The 21472-nt window shown below is 44.3% G+C and overlaps 1 protein-coding gene across 1 annotated transcript in view; it reads right to left on the bottom strand.

The window, feature by feature from the left end:
• The window catches only part of BMERB1 (bMERB domain containing 1), a 140108-nt gene that overhangs the window by 9177 nt on the left and 109459 nt on the right, over positions 1-21472 (bottom strand). The window contains exon 3 of the mRNA XM_020872224.2: positions 4273-4346. Coding sequence (XP_020727883.1) covers positions 4273-4346 — 74 coding nt within the window. The remainder of the gene's footprint in view (positions 1-4272; positions 4347-21472) is intronic.

Below are 21472 nucleotides of genomic sequence, written 5' to 3'. Positions count from 1 at the left end.
GTGAGGCCCCTCTGGCCTGGGGAGGCCTTGGCTGGCCACACCCTCGTGTCTCCTTTGCTCCAGGGCCATCCATGTATCCTGCCGAGCTAAGACTGGGCTCTGGGAATTCTCCCTCTCAAAAGAGAAACAACCCATGCTGGGCCCATCATAGCCCCCTGGGAAGTTGAAAATAGGGATATAGAGTTGGGCTCTTGGGTGGAAAAATCATGGAAGGGAGATGAAGTTGTAACCAGCAGGAGCCTCTGGGGCCTTCTTGGGACAGACACCCCTCTCCCACCCCGCCCACATCCTCTGCTTCAGCTCCTATCTGAAGTCCCCTAGATAACACTATCTGATGCACATTTCCTGAGTTGTTTTACAGAGGCTAAAACCCCCCACCAAATGGGACATGTTAACTACTTGATGGACGTGAGCCCGTAGCCCGCAGGCCTCCTGGAGCCTGAAGACTGACAGCGTTAACCCTGGGACACTGCCTTGTGACCTCAGCATCAGCCAATCAGAGAATTGTGCACGAGCCAATCACAGACCCTGGGATGCCCCTCCCTCACCTGGGCTTCAGGAATGCTTTGCTGAAACCCATGGAGGAGCTCTGGTACTCTGAGCACCAGTTGTCCTGGGCTCCTTGCTTGTCCCTGCAATAAACACTGCCCTTCCCTTCCCCACCACCAGGTGTCAGCAGGCGGGCTTTACTGCGCAGGGGCAAGTGGACCCATGTGTGGTTTGGCAACGGTGGCCTTGCTTGGCTCACGCGCTAGAGGGAAGAGGGAAAGAGCTCCAAAATGGACAGTGAGAGAGAGCAGGGGCCAAGAATATTCCACAGCTTTCCTGACTCTGGTTCCGAACCCTCGTGAGGTTGGGCTGAGCTTTCTGCCTGTATTAGGATAAACAGTACTCCTGTTGTTGTTCATCCATATCCGATTCTTTGCAACCCCATGGACTGCAGCATGCCAGGCCTCTCTGTCCCTCACCATCTCCCAAAGTTTGCCCACGTTCATGCCCATTGCATCGGTGATGCCATCCAGCCGTCTCATCCTCTGAAGCCCTCTTCTCCTTTTGGCCACCCCTAATTTTATTTGGAAATACCCTACTTGGGAATAGGGTTTTTGTGGATGTAATTAAGATGAGGTCATACTCATTCAGATGAGCCCTTAATCCAGTAATTAGTGTTCTTATCAGAGGAGATGAGGACTTTCCTGGTGGGCCAGTGGCTAAGACTCTGCCCTCCCAGTGCAGTGCAGGGGGCCCAGGTTCGATCCCTGGTTGGGGAACTAGTTCCCACATGCCACAACAAAGATGGAAGATCCTGCGTGCTACAACTAAGACCTGGTGCAGCCAAAATAAATATAATTTTTTAAAAGAAGAGGAGATGACACAGAGATACACAAAGAGAGGAGGGCCATGACAGAGGCAGAAACTGGAATAAGACAGCTACAAGCCAAGAAGCGAGGATTGATGGAAACCCCATCAGAAGCTGGAAGATGCAAAGAGGAATTTTCTTCTCCAGGCTCCAGTGGTGTAAGCATGGTCATAAAGTTCTATTATTTTGCAGTAACCAGGAAGGGTTAATTATGACTCCCTGCTGAATCTGTTCCTATCTCTTTAACCCTTGTTTCCCTCTTATTTTTATTATAAGCATAATAATGGCTTGCCTCAGGGAACCCTACTGCCTCTGCCAAACTGTTAAACTAAAATAACCCTGTCCACCAGTAGATGGCAGAAAGAAAGAAATTAACACACCCCACCCTGTCTGAGGTTTGCCATTCGAGGAGATAGTTGCAGGAATTAAATGGTTTTTTTGTTTCCTCACCTCCTCCCATCTCTGATCCATGAAAAAACCTGACTCCAGACCCCGCCCAGTGGTTATTTTGAGACATTAGCCTGACATCTCCATCAGCTGGCTCCTGAATAAAGTCCCTTCCCTGTCTTAACATCTCATCTCAGATTTATTGGCCTATCATGCGGCAAGTAGAGTGAACTTGGACTCCATGTCATCATAACAATCGATTTTAGAACATTTTAATTGCCTCAAGAAGAAGCCCTACAGCCAGAGCTGTCACTTCCCCTTTTCTTAAAATTCTATTTATTTATTATCATTATTTATTTTGGGGGGCTGTGCCACATAGCATGTGGGATCTTAGTTCTCCAACCAGAGAATTAAACTCACGCCCCTGCATTGGATGCCAGGAGTCTTAATCACTGGACCAGCAGGGAAGTCCTGTCACCCCCTTTCAATTAGGGCTGGCTGCTCACTTGTGTCCTCCCAGGGCCTGCAGAATGCCTGACACCTACTGAGAGTGGTATTCAGTCAGCCATGGCCGACTCTTTGAGACCCCATGGACTGCAGCCCGCCAGGCTCCTCTGTCCATGGGATTCTCCAGGCAAGAGTACTGGAGTGGGTTGCCATTCCCTTCTCCAGGGGACCTCGCACTGTAGGCAGATTCTTTACCATCGGAGCCACCAGGGAAGCCCTAGTAGTTGCTCATTAAAGCAACTAGTAGTTACTCATTAAAGCAATGATGCCAGAAGAGTCTATAATCATTGCACACACTCCTCTTAGAATAAGCTATGTTTGCTATCTTATGACATCTCAGGGCATATCCACAACAACCGTGTACATGCCTCATGGTTTGTTTCATTTTGCAGACAAGGAATTTAAGGCTCAGGAAATCAAGATGCTCAATGAAGGTCACTTAACTGGCAATCCTGGCTTCAAACCCAGATTTTTGGGTTTTAAAGTGTTTCTCAGGGGGCAATTTCCCACCTCCCTAGCCAGGGGATACCTGGCAACATCTGGAGAGATTTTTAGAGACTTTACAGCATTATAAAATCCAAAAATTATTAAATCAAACTGTAAGTTGGGGATTGTCTGTATGTTGAGAAGTATAAGTGCCCCCAGAGGTATCTAACTCAGCTTGGATGGGCAAGGAAGGCGTTCTTTGGGAAACGGGTCAAAGAAGCTATGACCTGAAGGATGAGAAGGATGTGTTAGGTTAATGACAAGCTGTATTGTGCTTAGGCACCAAGTCCTGTCCAACTCTTTGCGACCCCATGGATTGTAGCCCACCAGGCCCCTTTATCCATGGGGATTCTCCAGGCAAGAATACAGGAGTGGGGTTGCCATGCCCGCCTCCAGGAGATCTTCCCAACCCAGGGATCGAACCCAGGTCTCTCACACTGCAGGCAGATTGTTTACCATCTGAGCCACCAGGAAGCTCAGGTTAATGATAACAATAATAAAAATATGTGCGTGCTAAGTTGCTTCAGTTGTGTCTGGCTCTTGTGCAACCCTATGGACTGCAGCCTGCCAGGTTCCTCTGTTCATGGGATTCTCCAGGCAAAAATACTTGAGTGGGTGGCTGTGCCCTCCTCCAGGGGACCTTCCCGACCCAGGGATTGAACCTGCACCTCTTGAGTCTTCTGCATTGGCAGGCAGGTTCTTTACCATTAGCGCCACCTGGGAAGCCCAATAACAATAGCACTAATTTGTTAAGCACTTAAATAGGATGTTGTTGTTGCTTAGTCGCTAAGTCATGTCTGATTCTTTGAGACCCCATGGACTGTAGCCTGCTAGGTCCTCTGTCAGTGGGATTTTCTAGGCAGGAATATTGGAGTGGCTTGCCATTTCCTTCTCCAGGGGATCTTCCTGACCCATGGATTGAACCCAAGTCTTCTACTTGGCAGGCAGATTCTTTACCACTGAGCTACCTTAGACACCTACTAAGCACTTTACATGTTTTATCCCCTTCATCAATCTCAAAACAATCCTCTGAGACAGACAGTATGATTGTCCCAGATTAGAGATGACGAAACTGAATTGTAGTGAAATAACTTGCCCAAGCACACATGATTAATAAATGACAGATGTAGGTTTGACTCCAAAATCAGAGCTTGTAACCACCATACTCTACCTATTCTCAAACAGGATAATAAGAGTAATCATTGCTAATATTTGCTGGACTCTTTGGACCAGCCATCAAGCTAAGCACACGGTTTGCATTGTTTCATTCATCACAATAAGATTTACGCCCCATGAATTAGGTACTATTACTATTCCTACCCCATTTTTAGAGGAGGAGAGATTGAGTCTCAGAGAGATAACATGACTTGCCCGAGGTCAAGGAGATGGGCAGAATTAGGACTTGAACAAAGTCAGCCTCATGCAGAGTTGGTTGACCCACATGATCAGGAAGTTGCAAGAATGAGGCTGCGCTAGGGTCTTCCAGACAAGGACTCTGAGCAGCTATCTGGCGGAGGTGGGGTCCCCATGGTTACCTGGGATGGCGACCAAGTTCTGCAGCTCCTGCTTCAAGTCCATGATGTCATTGCAGAGTTGGATGTCATCCATCCTGGGGAGAGAGGACACCGCACGACCACAGGTTACATCGACAGAACATTCTACATCCTGAGCACCACCCCAGCTTCAAACGAAGAGGGCTTTGTCCCCTGGAAAGATCACACAGGCTCTTTAGAAGTTTTCCATCAAAATAACAAGACAAAAACTGCCCATTCTCCCACGACTCAGGAATGATCACAGTTAATAACACCTTGATAGAGTTCCTTCCAGTCTTCGAATGGCTGGTTTTTGTTGGCTTACGTGAGCGACTTCATGTCATGGGGTCAGTGTTTTCCTTTTTCACCTATGTGAAAAGCTTTTAAACATCACAGAAATTAACAGCACAGACAGAAAATCTTCCCCTATCCTTTGGAGAAAACCATCGTCAAGGGTTTCTTACCTATCCCTCTAGATTAAAAAAAATGTTTACCAAATACAACAGCATTCATGTACAAAAACATTTTGCAATTAGCTTTATTGTCTTGAGCATATTACTGTGTTAGGACATGCATTTCTCCTCACTTTTTTTCTCCTCATTTTTAATGACTGTATAGTATTCTGATACACTGATAAACAGTGATTTATTTAAGCATTGTCCCCCATTCATAGACATTAGACTTATTTCCAGATATATTCTAGGATAGATTACTAGAAATAAAGGAATTCCTAGCAAATTAATTCCTAGAAATACAGTTGGAGGGTTAAGCGACATGAACTCTTGCATTTTGATAGGAATTTCCAAATTGTCCTCCAAAGGTACTGTGCCTGATAGTCCCAGCAACAGTGTAAAAAGATCACCCCTATAACCTCAGCAATTGGGTTGCACACACAATTTTGCATTATGTACTCTAATTTCATGTGTGTGTATTGCAATATTAGCTCATCTCACTGTAAATGATGTTTGTAACAGCTATCTGGAATTCTACCAAGTAGATTTATCAGGGTGGTTTTAATTATGCCCTTAATCTTGATTATTTAGATTATTTTTCAGGTTGCTTGTATTTTAGCCACTGTAGGATTCACCTAAGGCTTTTCTTTCATGTTGGATTATTTGGGGTGGGAGCTACTGATCCTCAGAAGTAGAACCACTGAATCCAAAGGGTATGACATGTCTATGACCCGAGACATATTTTCAAGTAGCTTCCCCATTGGGCGTGTTGTGTGCCTTCAATCTGCATGTCTTTATTGAGCATTTACTGTGTTCGCCACTGTCATAGGCTTCAGGGATGTACCACCCTCTCCTGCCCTCATTACTGAAATTTAATCTGGGGAGACAGAGGGTAAACACAAATACAATAAAACATCAGATGCTCCAAAGAAGCGTAAAGCAGGTGGAGGGATGGAGTGGACCAGTTTGGCCACATCAACCTTCTGTCCCAGGAAAAGATAGAGAGAAGCATGAATATTCTCAAAGGGTTCATCTGCGTCTACACAGCAAGTGTAGGTGGGACCAGAAGTAGAGATCGACTGGTCCGAGTTCACTGATCTTTCTGCTTCCTTCTGGGGTGTCTTTGTCAAGAACTTGATCTCCATTCAGAAGCGCCATCCACAGACCAGTTTGAGGCCCCCTGCCCTTCGCTGGCCAAGAATGGCCCAAATGACCCATTCCAACCGCACCATCCCAGCTTTCAGGAAAAGTGGCAGGAATGTCTCACTTCAGCCTCCATCTCCTGCTCCTGTTGCCAGAGGCACTCCAAGTGACTGTCAAATCCTGCCCTGGAATGTCCTAGCAGGTGGCAGCTGCCTCGAACGAACATGGGGGCTTCGCTAGAAGGGTACAAGCTGCTCCCCTGGGTTCCTATCCCGCGCTGTTCCAACCAGAGGAGCTCCAGAATCCTTCTCTACACAGAGCGTGGAGATCGGGCTACCGCAGTGGCTTTTTTTCCTTAGGGGAACAGTTCATAGGTGTTTATTGTGTATTAAGAAGGGGCGAGGGCAGCATAGCCATCTGACAGTGGATTCTGATGACAATTCTCTGTTCCTTGTCTGTGGCAATAAGCCCAGGTATGACATTTTTTTTCTTTTTGTCTTTGAGGTCTGAATGTGGTCTGATCAGATTTTTGTTTGATCAATTTATCCAAATTGGAGGATAATTAATATATATATTTTACTTTTATTTTATTTCTTTTAATTTTAATTTTTTTCCCAATTATTTTTATTAGTTGGAGGCTAATTACTTTACAATATTGTAGTGGTTTTTGCCATACATTGACATGAATCAGCCATGGATTTACATGTGTTCCCCATCCTGAATCCCCCTCCCACCTCCCTTCCCACCATCCCCCTGGGTTGTCCCAGAGCACCGGCTTTGCATGCCAGGCTTCATGCATTGAAGTCGCACTGGTCATCTATACTGGTCATTTTACATACAGTAATATACACATTTCAATGCTATTCTCTCAAGTCATCCCACCCTTGCCTTCTCCCACTGTGTCCGAAAGTCTGTTCTTTACATCTGTGTTTCCTTTGCTGCCCTGCACATAGGGCCATTGGTACCGTCTTTCTAAATTCCATACATATGCATTAATATGCAGTATTTGTCTTTCTCTTTCTGACTTCTGTTTAATAGGCTCCAGGCTCATCCACCTCATTAGAACTGACTCAAATGTGTTCCTTTTTATAACTGAGCAACACGCCATTGTGTATATCAATGGTTCTCAATGGGGACGATTTTGGTCTCCAGGGGCATCTGGCAATATCTGGGGATTCATTTGCTGTTATCAGTGGGTGCATGTGGAGACTGCTACTGGCATCTAGCAGGCAGAAGACAGGGATATTGTGAAACATCCCACAATGCACAGGGCTGCCTCGGTAGAGAATTATCTGGTTCAAAATGCCAAGCGTGAAGTTGAGAAATCTTGGGTTGTGACCACAGAATTGACATAGGTATCCGATGGACAATTTTTGAAAGATGAGAGAAGGAGAGATGGTGAAAGGAACAAAACACTGACAGGTAATGATAGAAGCAGGGTTTCCCTGGTGGCTCAGCCATAATAAAGAACCAGCCTGCGATTGTAGGAGATGCAGATTCGATCCCTTGGTCAGGAAGATCCCTTAGAGAAGGAAAACGCAATCTGCTCCAGTATTCCTTTATTTTTTATTGAAGAATAATTGCTTTACAGAATTTTGTTTTCTGTCAAACCTCAACAAGAATCAGTCATAGGTATACATATATCTCCTCCCTCTTGAACCTCCCTCCCATCTCCCTCCCACCCCACCCCTCTAGGTTGATACAGAGCCCCTGTCTGAGTTTCCTGAGCCAGACAGCAAATTCCTGTTGGCTATCTATTTTACATATGGTAATGTGAGTTTCCATGTTACTCTTCCCATACATCTCACCCCCTCCTCCCCTCTCCCCATGTCCACAAGCCTATCCTCTATGTCTGTTTCTCCACTGCTGCCCTGTAAATAAATTCTTCAGTACCATTTTTCTAGATTCCATATATGTGCGTTAGAATACGATATTTATCTTTCTTTCTGACTCACTTCACTCTGTATAATAGGTTCTAGGTTCATTCACCTTATCAGAACTGACTCAAATGCTTTCCTTTTTATGGCTGAGTAATATTCCATTGTGTATATGGACCACTACTTCTCTATCCATTCATCTGTCGATGGGCATCTAGGTTGCTTCCATGTTCTAGCTATTGTAAATAGTGCTGCAACTAACAATGGGATACAGGTGTATTTTTCAACCCTGATTGCCTCAGGGTATATGCCTAGAAGTGGGATTGCTGGGTCATATTGTGGTTTTATTCCTAGTTTTTTTAAGGAATCTCCATACCATCTTCCATAGTAGCTGTATCAGTTTACATTCCCACCAACAATGCAAGAGCATTCCCTTTTCTCCACACCCTCTCCAGAATTTACTGTTTGTAGACTTTTTGATGATGGTCATTCTGACCGGCGTCAGGTGATATCTCATTGTGGTTTTGATTTGCATTTCTCTAATGAGAGATGTTGAGCATCTTTTCATGTATTTGTTAGCCATCTGCTTCAGTATTCTTGCCTGGGAAATCCCATGGACAAAGGAACCTACAGTCCATGGGGTTGCAAAAGAGTCGGACATGACTTAGCCATTAGCAACAACAATGTTAGAAACAAGAGTATTAGCACCAGACATCTCTAGCTCAAAGGGGCTGAGTGCCAGAGGTTTTTCTCACTTTCCTCATCTTTGAAATATGAATTATAATGGTACAGCTGTCCAGGATTACTATGCAGGTCAGGCATTGAGCATGTGCCTGGGACGTACATAGTACAATGCTCAGTAAATGGTATCTGTCACTATTAATAGCTGTTAGAAAGAGGCAGGAGGGAAAAGAAAGAGAAAATGATGCTGGACAAGCAGTTATTTGACAAATGGAGCCCACATCCTCAAACTTCTTGAAAAACAAACCTATTTTGACTATATTTCCCTCTATAAAAAATTTCAAAATAAAATTTTTGTTGATGTTTGACAGAAAACAACAAAATTCTGTTAAGCAAGTATCCTTCAATTAAAAAATAAATAAAGTTGGAAAAAAAAGAAGAGGAGGAAAGTATTTTTTAAAATAGAATTCTTATCTGGTTGCTGGGTAGAGTCCTGATAACTGTAGAAATTTTGAAAAATATAAACAAGGACAAATAAGGGAACTAAAATTACACATAACCTTGATCCATGTGCACCCAGAAGCCACTGTTCCATCCTGAGTGTTGCGGGGGACTTCACGCCAGTCTTTTGCCTTCATGTAACTCAGGTCTGGGGGATTTGCCCTGGGGGGGTGGCCCATCACCCTTTATCCATCTAGAACCTGCACTTAGCACGGTTTTGAGTCCTCCTGAGTCCATCCAAATCCCTGACACGTTAACAAACAAGGTGAAATTCTTGGGAAGCTCTCACAGGCAGGCAGACGAACCCCGGGAAGGAGAAGGAAATGGCAACCCACTCCAGTGTTCTTGCTTGGAGAATCCCATGGACAGAGAAGCCTGGCGGGTTACAGTCCATGGGGTCGCAGAGAGTCAGACACGACTGAAGTGACTGAGCACGATCTCATTTGCAATGCAGAAACAGACACAGACATAGAGAACAAAGGTATGGATACCAAACAGGGAGGGGTGGGATGAACTGGAACACTGAAATTGACACATATACACTATTGATGCTATGTATAAAATAGATACCGAGGTGGGACTTCTCCGGTGACTCAGTGGTAAAGAATCTGCCAGCCAACGCAGGCGAATTGGGTTCTATATATGTGATAGTAGCCACTTGCATGAGTTATCTTAACAATAGGAAGTCCTGGTAAAGAATGCAGAGCTGACAAGCTACCACCAACCAGAAGCATTTGGGAAAGGTCAAAAGGAAAGAGGAGACACCAGCCCCTATGTCCTACCAGCTTCCCAGAATCCTCCTCTCTGGAATCCATCTTGAGTGAACAATGCATGTGCCACCAGGAAGGACCCTGAGTCAGTTTCAGAGACAACCCGGAAGCTAACTCCATCACCATAAAACCCAAGACTGTGAGCCACGTGGCAGAGGAGTTCTCCTGGGTTCTCTCAGCCTGCTGCTTTCTGCCTGGGCGCCCCTTCCCAATGAATTCTTTCCTGGTGGCTCAGATGGTAAAGAATCCGACTGCAATGTGGGAGACCTAGGTTCGATCTCTGGGTTGGGAAGATCCCCTGGAGGAGGGCATGGCAACCCACTCCAGTATTCTTGCCTGGAGAATCCCATGGACAGAGGAGCCTGGCGGGCTGCAGTCCATGGGGTCACAAAGAGAGGGACAAAGCACAGCACAGTATCTCTTCACACAATTCATTTCCAAGCGTCAAACAAGAGACCACTCCTGGGCCCTAGAAGGGGTCCCTCTTCCTAAAACAATGTGAGTCTTGAGTGCTAACCCCTCATACTCCTGAAGCTGCTACAGCCACTGCGGTGAGGGTGGCACAGATGTTCGGATTACTTGTAGCTGAAGACACCATCACCAATACATGTACGTGGACATGTTCATTTTTAATTAAAGTAGGACCAAAATAAGCATGCATATACCCATGCTCATTATGGGCATTACATCATGTTGATTATCCAATGTCATCAAATAACATTATTCAAAAAACATTTAACTAGTTCATGCAAAGCACTTTTGAAGCTTGGCTGGGACTTCAAACAAGCCCCATTAGTTCAGTTCTCTGCATGCATAGTGCTGAACCCTGGAAATGGAACTCTGCTGCCAACAGCTCGTTCTCGAGAGAGAGATGTCACTTCTGAGAACCTGACTAATGGAGGAAGGAAAAGAAAGTCAGCCCGTGTCATCACGTGTCTCAACCTTTCAAGCTGGGACAATGGAGAAAATTGGTCATTTTACCAGCTCTGGGCGTGGAGAGGTGAATAGGCTCTGTCAGAATAATAATGCTGCTGCTTTACAAAATGTCTCTGCAAATGACATGGTCTGGAGCCTAATGGAAACCCAGCAGAGACCAAGATGTAAAGGCAGAGGCAGCCTGACAGAGGAAAGGGTTGACTTTTTAAGGGAGTATTCACTTGGCTTCTTCCTGGGGCTTCCATAGTGGCTCAGATGGTAAACAGTCTGCCTACAATACAGGAGACCTGGGTTCGATCCCTGTGTCAGGAAGATCCCCTGGAGAAGGCTATCTGCTCCAGTATTCCTTCCTGGAGAATGGAAGGAATTCTCTTCTCTTCCTGCCGGAGAAGTCTGGCAGGCTACTGTCCATGGGATAGCAAAGAGTCAGACACGAGTGAGCAACTAACACAACACTCTGCAAGTTGTGGATGCAGTGGACAACTTGGGATGGTTAAGAAGAAATAACATCTGGGACGTGGAGCCCTACCATTAACCTCCTCCAGGACTAAAGGGAAAGCTCTGGTTTTTCATACACGCTACACTGGCGACTCCAAATGCATGGGTTTTCTCACACAAGGCACTTCTTCAGTTCTTGTGGACACCAACCAGGTGTCCCATCATTGAACTCAATTCTGATACTCACTACCTGGAATGAGCAGAGACCTCACAGGTCAAGAGCTCAGTCCCGTCAGACTCAGAGGCCAACTGCAATTTGGGACCACTTTTACTTCTGACCAACTGGCTATGAATTGGGGGCTCCCATGATCCCCTTCCCCAGGGGATCGAACCTTCCCCAGGTTCGATAATTTGCCAGAACCATTCAAAACTCAGAATTACAGGTACATACATTTGCTAGCTTATTATAAATGATATTTTAAAAGGTACAGATGAACAGCCAGAAGAAGAGATACACAGGGCAAGGTATGGGGAAGTGTGGGAGTTCCAGGCCCTCCCCAGGGCAGACCACTCGCCCATCAACTTCAAGTGTTCACCAACCTGGAGGCCCTCTAAACATCACAAGAGGTTTTATGAGGCTTTATCATGGAGGCATGATCAATTATTAACAATCAATGATTGTGGAGATCAGGCTCCACAATCTCCCCAGAGAATTCAGGGGTTGTGCCGCAAGTTACAAGCTTCTAAGCAAGCCTTGGTCTTTCTGTGGACCAGCTCCCAACCCAAAGCCACTGAGGCATCTCATTAGCATGAGAAATGACACTCATTACTCAGGAAAATTCCCAGGATCTAAGAAGCTCTTGTGTCAAGGAACAAATGCTCCCCAAAAGATGCTCCCAGCATCCCTGTCACTCAGGAAGTAACCAGCATTTCAGGAGCTCTGTCAGGAACTGGGCACAAAGACCAGGATATGGAAGAGGAATTAAAGAACTCTTGATAAAGGTAAGGAGAGTAAAAAAGCTGGCTTGAAACTCAACATTCAAAAAACTAAGATCATGGCATCCAGTCTCATCACTTGGGCAAATAGACAGGGAAACAATGGAAATAGTGACAGACTTTTTATTTTCTTGGGCTCCAAAATCAATGTGGATGGTGACTGCAGCCATGAAATTAAAAGACGCTTGTTCCTTGGAAGAAAAGCTATGACAAACCTAGACAGCATATTAAAAAGGAGAGACATTACTTTGTCGACAAAGGTCTGTATAGTCAAAACAATGGTTTTTCCAGTAGTCATGTACAGATGTGAGAGCTGGACCATAAATAAGGCCGAGTGCTGAAGAACTGATGCTTTCGATCTGTGGTGCTGGAGAAGACTCTTGAGAGTCCCTTGAACTGCAAGGAGATCAAACTGGTCAGTCCTAAAGGAAATCAACCCTGAATATTCATTGGAAGGACTGACGCTGAAGCTGAAGCTCCAATACTTTGGCCACCTGATGCAAAGAACTGACTCAGTTGGAAAGACCCTGATGCTGGGAAAGATTGAAGGCAGGAGGAGAAGGGGGCGACAGAGGATGAGATGGTTGGATGGCATTATTGACCCAATGGACACAAATGTGAGCAAACCTCAGGAGATAGTGAGGACAAGCAAGCCTGGCGTGCTGCAGTTCATGGGGTCGCAAAGAGTCAGACACGACTTAGCGACTGCACACCACCACCGCCACCAGATATATTGCTTATTAAACCATAATGACTCTGGGCAAATCATTCATCTCCCCACAATTCTGCTTCCTCACATAGAGGATGAGAGGCTTCAAATGTGAAACAGAGTACCTCCTGCCATATCAGTAAAGAAGGGTGTCACGGTCACCAGCTATGGCAGCTCCATAGTGTGAGCCGGCAAGTCCTAACAGAATTCAGGAAGAAGAATACCTACAATCTGACAGCTACTGAGCTGCTGCCATGGTGAACACTATGTGAGCACTGCGGAGCTGGGGGAGATGGATCTTAGAAGACAGGTTGCTGGCCCCAGATAGCTGAGGTGCATGTTTTTATTTAATTTTAATTAAATATTTGATTATTTTAATTATTAAATATTTTATTTATTAAAATATTTATTTATATAAAAAAAGAGCTCTCTTTTTCTGTGCACTCATCTTACACATGTGAAAGGAATGATTTCAGCAAGCCTAGACTCTTGTATCTTCCCATGCTTAGAAAAGCGCTAAATTCCTTAACTTGAGATATCTGGCTTTCCTTAATTAACAATAATCTTTTGATGTTCAGACTACCTGCCCCTTGCTGCAAATGTTTGATGTTTAGACTCCTCCCCTCACCTTCTCAGAACAGTTCTTCCACGGTCACTTGAGATGCTGCCTCCCAGGCTTGAAGTCCTAAAAATTCCCACCAAATAAAATATAACTCAATTTCTATTTTTAAATTAAAAAAAATAAAATTTCTATGTAAGTTGACACAAGATCCAGGGAGCCCTGTTCTTCTGGCACATAGAGGTGATAACACGTGTTAGACCCAGCTGGACCTGAGTAGGACGGGGTCCCCTGTTGACCAGCTACATGCCTTGTGTGAGTCCTTCCACTGTGCTCTCACTGTTGAAGAAGAATCTTACCTTTATCTCTCATTCTTCTATGAAGAATGAAATCAGCTTACAGGTGTAGAGCAGGCAGCCCTGTGCTCAGCACATCTATAGTAGGTACAGGGGAAAGGTTACTTCTGTCCACCCCTCTGCCCTGAGTACGGTGGTGAGCTGGTTAGGCTGCCACTTGCTCAGACACTCCTGAAAACTCTCAGCCAATATTCCTGCATCAAAGAATGAGTCTCACTTTCTGTGCTATTTCAATTTCCTCCAACCTAATGGCACTGACATGATGAATGTGCGTGTCTGTTTGGCAATCTTGGATTAATGAGTTTAAACACTGTCCCTGGGGGAGAATAAGTGTTGAGACCTCTCCAGGGAAACCACGGTCTCAGTCCTCTCTCAGCATCAGGTAAGCTGGGACCAGCGAGGTGCCTGCCATGCAGGCTCAGGTGACACATCAATCACATGGAGGCCTTTAGGACACGTCACTGAAGGCCTGTTTTCTCCTTGCGGCACACCTGTGGTCTGCGTGTTAACTGGCTTCTTCCTCGATTGTAATCAGACCCTCATTTGGGAGATGACACTGTTCCTAAAAGAATGTCACCTCCCTCAAGCATGAATTACTCTTCTCTCCCTCAGGGGTTTTCCAGATGTTCTCTGCTTTGATTCAGAAAATTTACTAATACTGAAAAACTCATCGAGCTGAACTCTTGGGGTTTGTGCTGAGAAATGGAATATATCCTGCCATATAAGTAAACAAAGATGTCATCGTTATCAGTGACTGCAGCCCGTCAATGTGAGCCGGTGAGCCCTAAGGAAACCCAGGAAGGAAAAGAATATCAGCAACCATCAGACTACAGCCACTCCCCAGGGTAAGCCCTGAGGAAAGGATGCTCAAGATGTGAAAACAAAGGACGCTGACCCCAGATAGTTGAGGAGCATATCAAAGGAATAATTTCAGTGAGTCTAGACTCTAGCATCTTCCTGTACAGAGAAAAATGCTCAATTCCTTGATTTAGGATATCTGGTTTTCTTAATTAACAATATAATTTTTTGATGTTCAGACTACCTGCCCTTTTTTTTTTTTAACAAAATTTCTATATAACCTGGCTCATCCCCTCACCTCCTCAAAGCTCTCAGGGTTACTTGAGATGTTGTCTCCTGGGCTTGATGTCCTAAAAATTCCCACTGAATAAAACAACTGTCTTTAGGTCGTGAATACTTTTACAAGTCAACAGCGCCACATGTCAATTACAAGTTTCTATGAAAAAATTACCAACAATATTGTTTTACTTTTGTTTTAGACCTAAAAGGCTACTTTTGGTCTTTCAAAAATCATATACATATCATAGAAATACAACCTCATGGAAAAATGTCAAACAACATAGAAGTATAATTGTAGCTGGCATTTAATAATGTTTTCATACTATTGGGGCCAGGTTCTGGTGTAAGCATTTTATACAAATCATTTCAATTAGCTCTCACAGCAACCCTATGAGGCGCAGAATGGAATACTTCCTGCCATATCAGTAAACAAACGATGTCACAGTCATCAGCGATTGTAGCTGCCACGGATGATGAGCAGGTGAGCTCTGAGGGAACTCAGGAAGGAAAGAATACCAGCCATCTAGCAGCCATCAGACCACAGCCACTCCAGACGGTGAGCCCTGAGAACTCGGGACATGAAAACAGAGGAAACTGGCCCCAGATAGCTGAGGTACATATCAAAGGAATGATTTCATTGGCCCAGATTCTTACATCTTCCCATACATAGAAAAGCGATACATTCCTTAACTTGGGATGTCTGGTTTTCTTTGATTCACAGTAATCTTTTGACAATCAGACTACCTGCCCTCCTTTGCAAAACTTCTATATAATTTGGCTCCCCTTGCCCGCCTCCTCAGAGCAGTTCTCTCAGGGCTACTTGAGATGCTGCCTCCTGGGCCTGAAGTCCTGAAAATCCCCACCGAATGAAACATAATGCAACTTCTAGGTTATGACTATTTTTTTAAGTCTACAGAGGTGAGCATTATTATCAGCATCAGCAACCTGAACCTGGGCAGACTGACCTCTCAGGTGGGAATGTTAACGTCCCATCCCATATGGTGGCTGGAGTTCAAGGAAGACAGAGACCAGAGTAGTTTTTGGGGGGAGGTTCCTCAGTAGAGGCTGCCATTTATGGGAGGGGTACAACTTGGCCGGTCACAGAGAAGAGTGCCAGGCACTCAGGCAGAGGGCGAAGCTCAAACACTGTCTGTAGAAAGGAGTGCGGTGTCTGTGTTATGTGACAAGAAAGAATCCACCAAAATAGGACACATTAGTCATCAGTTATTATGAAGGATTTGACATGGGAGCCATCTGAGGTTTGCTATGTGTCTATGAAAGCCAGGGTGGCTGACCTGGTGATCAGCGTGTACACTCCAAGGAGGAACAGCATCCTCAATCTGAACTTTCTGTTTAAGGCACTCAAGAAACTTCCTGGAAGATAAGTTTGCTTTTTAATCTCCAGCAGGGTCGACTAACTATGACCCATGGGGCAAACCTGCCTGCTTTGTTGGAATCCATGAATAAGAATAGATTTTACTTTTAAATAGAAAAAAGAAGAAGAACATATCTGGACACATGAACATTATAGGAAATTCAGGGTTCAGTGTCTTATTAGCTTGGTGCAAAAGTAATTGTGGTTTTGCCTTGTTGAAAATTGCTGTTGGATATTGGAAAACATTCTTAATAAATGTGATTATGTTATACACCATTTTAATGTGTGTCTTTTTTTTTTTGCTAATGATTTATTCAGTTCAGTTCAGTTCAGTTCAGTCGCTCAGTCATGTCCGAATCTTTGCGACCCCATGAATCGCAGCACGCCAGGCCTCCCTGTCCATCACAAACTCCCGGAGTTTACTCAAACTCATGCCCATCGAGTCGGTGATGCCATCCAGCCATCTTATGCTCTGTCATCCCCTTCTCCTGCCCCCAATCCCTCCCAGCATCAGGGTCTTTTCCAGTGAGTCAACTCTTCGCATGAGGTGGCCAAAGTATTGGAGTTTCAGCTTCAACATCAGTCCTTCCAATGAACACCCAGGACTGATCTCCTTTAGGATGGACTGGTTGGATCTCCTTGCAGTCCAAGGGACTCTTAAGAGTCTTCTCCAACACCACAGTTCAAAAGCATCAATTCTTTGGCGCTCAGCTTTCTTCACAGTCCAACTCTCACATCCATACATGACCACTGGAAAAACCATAGCCTTGACTAGATGGACCTTGGTTGGCAAAGTAATGTCTCTGCTTTTTAATATGCTATCTAGATTGGTCATATACTTGCTGTTTATTTTATATTTTAGCCTATGGAAACAATGTTAGACAAAAAGCAAATTCGAGAGGTTTTCTTATTGGAGTTCAAAATGGGTCATAAAGCAGCAGAGACAACTCACAACATCAACAACACATTTAGCCCAGGAACTGCTAACAAACATACAGTGCAGCAGTGGATCAAGAAGTTTTGCAAAGGAGACGAGAGCCTTGAAGACGAGGAGCACAGTGGCCAGCCATCAAAAGTTGACAATGACAATCGACAGTCACTGTCAAAGCTGATCCTCTTACAACTATATGAGAAGTTGCCAAAGAACTCAACGTGGACCATTCTATGGTTGTTTGGAATTTGAAGCAAATTGGAAAGGTGAAAAAGCTTGGTAAGTGGGTGCCTTAAGAGCTGACTGCAAATAAAAAAAAATTGTCATTTTGAAGTGTCATCTTCTCTTATTCTATGCAGCAGCAGTGAACCATTTCTCAATCAGACTGTGATGTGCAATAAAAAGCGGATTTTATACGACAACAGGCAACAACCACCTCAGTGGCTGGACTGAGAAGAAGCTCCAAAGCCAAACTTGCACCAAAAAAAGGTCATGGTGACTGCTTGGTGGTCTGCTGTGTCTGATACACTACAGCTTTCTGGATCCTGGGGAAACCGTTACATCTGAGAAGAATGCTCAGCAAATAGATGAGATGCACTGAAAACTGAAACACCTGCAACCAGCATTGGTCCACAGAAAGGGCCCGATTCCTCTCCGTGATAACACCCAACTGCACATCACGCAACCAACACTTCAAAAGTTGAGTGAATTGAGTTACAAAGTTTTCCTCATCCACCATACGCACCTCACCTCTCACCAACTGACTACCACTTTTTCAGGCATCTCCACAACTCTTTGCAAAGAAAATGCTTCCACAACTAGCAGGATGCAGAAAATGCTTTCCAAGAGTTAGTTGAATCTTGAAGTATACATTCTTATGCTACAGGGATAAACTTATTTCTCATTGGCAAAAATGTGTTGATTGTAATGACTCTTATTTTGATTAATAAAGATGTGTTTGAGCCTAGTTACAATGATTTAAAATTCATGGTCCGAAACCACAATTACTTTTGTACCAAGCTAATATTAAAAATGTTTTATTGGAACACAGCTGTGCCCATTCATTTACCTACTATCTGTGACTGCTTTCACCCTATAACAGCCTAGCTGAGTAATTGTGACAGAGACCATATGGCTCAAAATTGAAAATTTTTACTAGCTGGTCCTTTATAGAAAAATTTGGGGGCGGGTGGGGTGGGAGGGGGGTTCAAGATGGAGGGGATATACGTATACTTATGGCTGATTCATGTTGTACTGAAAAAACCAACAAAACATTGTAAAGCAATTATCCTCCAATTAAAAATGAGCTTGAAAAAAGAAAAATTCTGTCCTGATCCTACTCTTTGGAAAAAAGAAAAAAACATGGAAAGAAATCAGAGACTAACCTTGTTCTTGGAGCTGAAAGAGCTCCCACCTTAAATGCATAAAGAAGTAAATGCCCATGAAGGGGAATATTGATCATTGAGTCATTAATTTGCTGACTTGTCTAACAAATCAATCATTCACACAAGGGGTCCCCAACCTTTGGGCCTTGGACTGGTACCTCCTGTCAGATCTGTGGCAGCTTTAGATCAGAAATAGAGTGCACAATAAATGTAATGCACTTACATTATCCAACCCCTGCCACCCTTCCATGGAAAAATTATCTTCCATGAAAACTGGTCCCTGGTGCCAAAAAGGGAACCACTGTTCTAGACAACCTAGATGAAAGCCTACTGTATGCAGGCCTCCCAACTCAATTTACATTTTGGAAAAACACCAGAAATCAAGCCAGCTAAGATTCCTGGCTATGAGGAGGGCCCTCAGGCTCTCACCCACCTGCCGCCTTGATTCAGGACCCAGCCCGCTTTCTCCTCTAGACTCTAGCAAGGAATTGGGCTGCACCCAGTGCACATGAGGTTGGCCGACAGATTTCCTGCAGCACCTGCTAATGTGATTTGGCAGTTTCTGCAACACCATTCATCCTTCACATCCTTCCCGTCACTGAAGGCAATACTAAGTTTTGCCACTTTATTTTCTACTTTTATCCCCCCAATCTCTTGCCTGTGTTACAGAGAGGAACTGACTCCATGTTGCATCTGTTTCTTTCACTTTAACCTTTGCTTCCCATTTTTTATGTTCACTAAAAGGACACTGTCCATATATAATGGCCTGCCTTGGGGAACCTTCCCCCTCTGCCTGAATTTTAAACCAAAATCCCTTCGTTCAGGACCCTGAACACCCGTGGATGGCTACAGGAAGGAAGAAATTAACACATTTCCTCCCAAGGCTGGCCATTCCAGGAGATATTTGTGAGATTAATGGTCTTTTTACTTTACTGCCTCACCTCTCCCTTCTCTATTCTATAAAAGAACCTGGCATCCAGACCCCAAAAGGTGGTTATTTTGACACATTAGTCTGCCATCTTCTTGGTCTGCCGGCTTTCCAAATAAAGTCATATTCTTTGCCTCAATACCCTGTCTCTTGGTTTTTGGCCTGTTGTATGGTGAGCAGAGCAAGCTTGGACTCAGTAACACCTAGAGAGTGCCTACATGGAAACATGGGAGTCATCCCCTTGGATGGCTCAGCAAGCTGTGAAGGTTCTGGTCTTGGATTTCCCTAATCCTAGTCCTGATGGCCTCGGCTGAGTGGTCCACAAAGAATTAAAGATGCTGGGACATTCCTGGTGATCCAGTGGTTAAGACTCCATGATTTCAATGCAGGGGACATGGGCTCTATTCTATCTCTGGTTGGGAAATGAAAATCCCGTGCGCTGTCCTGTGCCACCCATTTGACAAAAAAGTTAAAAGAAAAGAAAGAAAGAATTAAAAGATGTGGACAAAGATTAAACTCCAAATAGGTAAGTTAGAGAGATGAAAGGGAAAGTTAGAAGGAGGAGGAGGAAAAGGAGGAGGGGAAGTGGGGGAGAAAGGGGAGGAAAAGGATGGAGGTGGGAGGGGGAGGAAAGAGGAGGGGAGAGAAAAGGAAACACCATGAATGTCCAACAATACAGCATCGGTTACATAGATTACTTTCCAACAATACAAGGAACAACTCTGCAACCATTTAAAAAGTTATTGCTGGCTAGCCTGCGGTATTTTCTCCAGATATACAACCAACACACAATGGATGTGATAAGTTATGGAGGGTTCCCAGATTCAACAAATAACAACCCAGGGTGCCAGTTACATTCGAATTTCAGATAAATAAGGAATCACTTTTAGTATAAGGATGCCCTGTGCAATCTTTGGAACATACCTATACGCAAAAAGGAGCTATTTAAAATCCTAACAGATGAGGCTGTAAAAGTGCTGCACTCAATATGCCAACAAATTTGGAAAGCTCAGCAGTGGCCACAAGACTGGAAAAGGCCAATTTCCATTCCAATCCCAAAGAAAGGCAATGCCAAAGAATGTTCAAACTACCATACAATTGCACTCATTTCACATGCTAGCAATGTAACACTCAAAATTCTTTAAGGTAGGCTTTAACAGTATATGAACTGAGAACTTCCAGATGTACAAGCTGGATTTAGGAAAGGCAGAGGTACCAGAGATCAAATCGCCAACATCCACTGGATCACAGAAAAAGCGAGAGAATTCCAGAAAAACATCTGTTTCACTGACTGAGCCTTTGGCCGTGTGGATCACAAGAAACTCTGAAAAAAAACTCTGACCACCTTACCAGTCTCCTGAGAAACCTGTATGCAGATCAAGAAGCAACAGTTAGAACTGGACATGGAACAATGGATTGGTTCAAAATTGGGAAAGGAGTATGTCATGGCTGTATATCGTTACTCTGCCATTTAACATATACACAAACTGTGTGTGTGTGTGTGTGTGTGTGTGTGTGAGAGAGAGAGAGAGAGAGAGAGAGGGTCACTCAGTCTTGTCTGACTCTTTGCGATCCCATGGACTGTAGCCCACCAGGCTCTTCTGCCCATGGAATTCTCCAGGCAAGAATAATGGAGTGGGTAACGATTCCTTTCTTCAGGGGATCTTCCTGACCCAAGGATCAAACCTGCATCTCCTGCATTGCAGGTAGATTCTTTACCATCTGAGCCACCAAGGAAGTCTAATATGCAGAGTACGTCATGTGAAATGCCTGGCTCTCACAAGCCGGAATTATGGCTGCCGGGAGAAATATCAACAACCTCAGATATGCAGATGATACCACTGTAATGGCAGAAAGTGAGGAGGAACTAAAGAGCCTCTTGATGAGGGTGAAAGAGAAAAGTGAAAAAGCTGGCTTGAAACTCAACATTCAAAAAACTAAGATTGTGGCATCTGGTCCCACTGTTTCATGGCAAATAGATGGGGGAAAAGTGGAAACAGTGACCGACTGTATTTTCTTAGGCCCCAAAATCACTGTGAACAGTGACTGCAGCCATGAAATTAAAAGATGCTTGCTCTTTGGAAGAAAA

This window comes from Odocoileus virginianus, chromosome 33 (genome assembly GCF_023699985.2).
Source record: "Odocoileus virginianus isolate 20LAN1187 ecotype Illinois chromosome 33, Ovbor_1.2, whole genome shotgun sequence".
Classification (NCBI taxonomy): Eukaryota; Metazoa; Chordata; class Mammalia; order Artiodactyla; family Cervidae; genus Odocoileus; species Odocoileus virginianus.
Note: the sequence above shows the minus strand (reverse complement) of the source record. Positions and strands in the feature narration are given on the sequence as shown.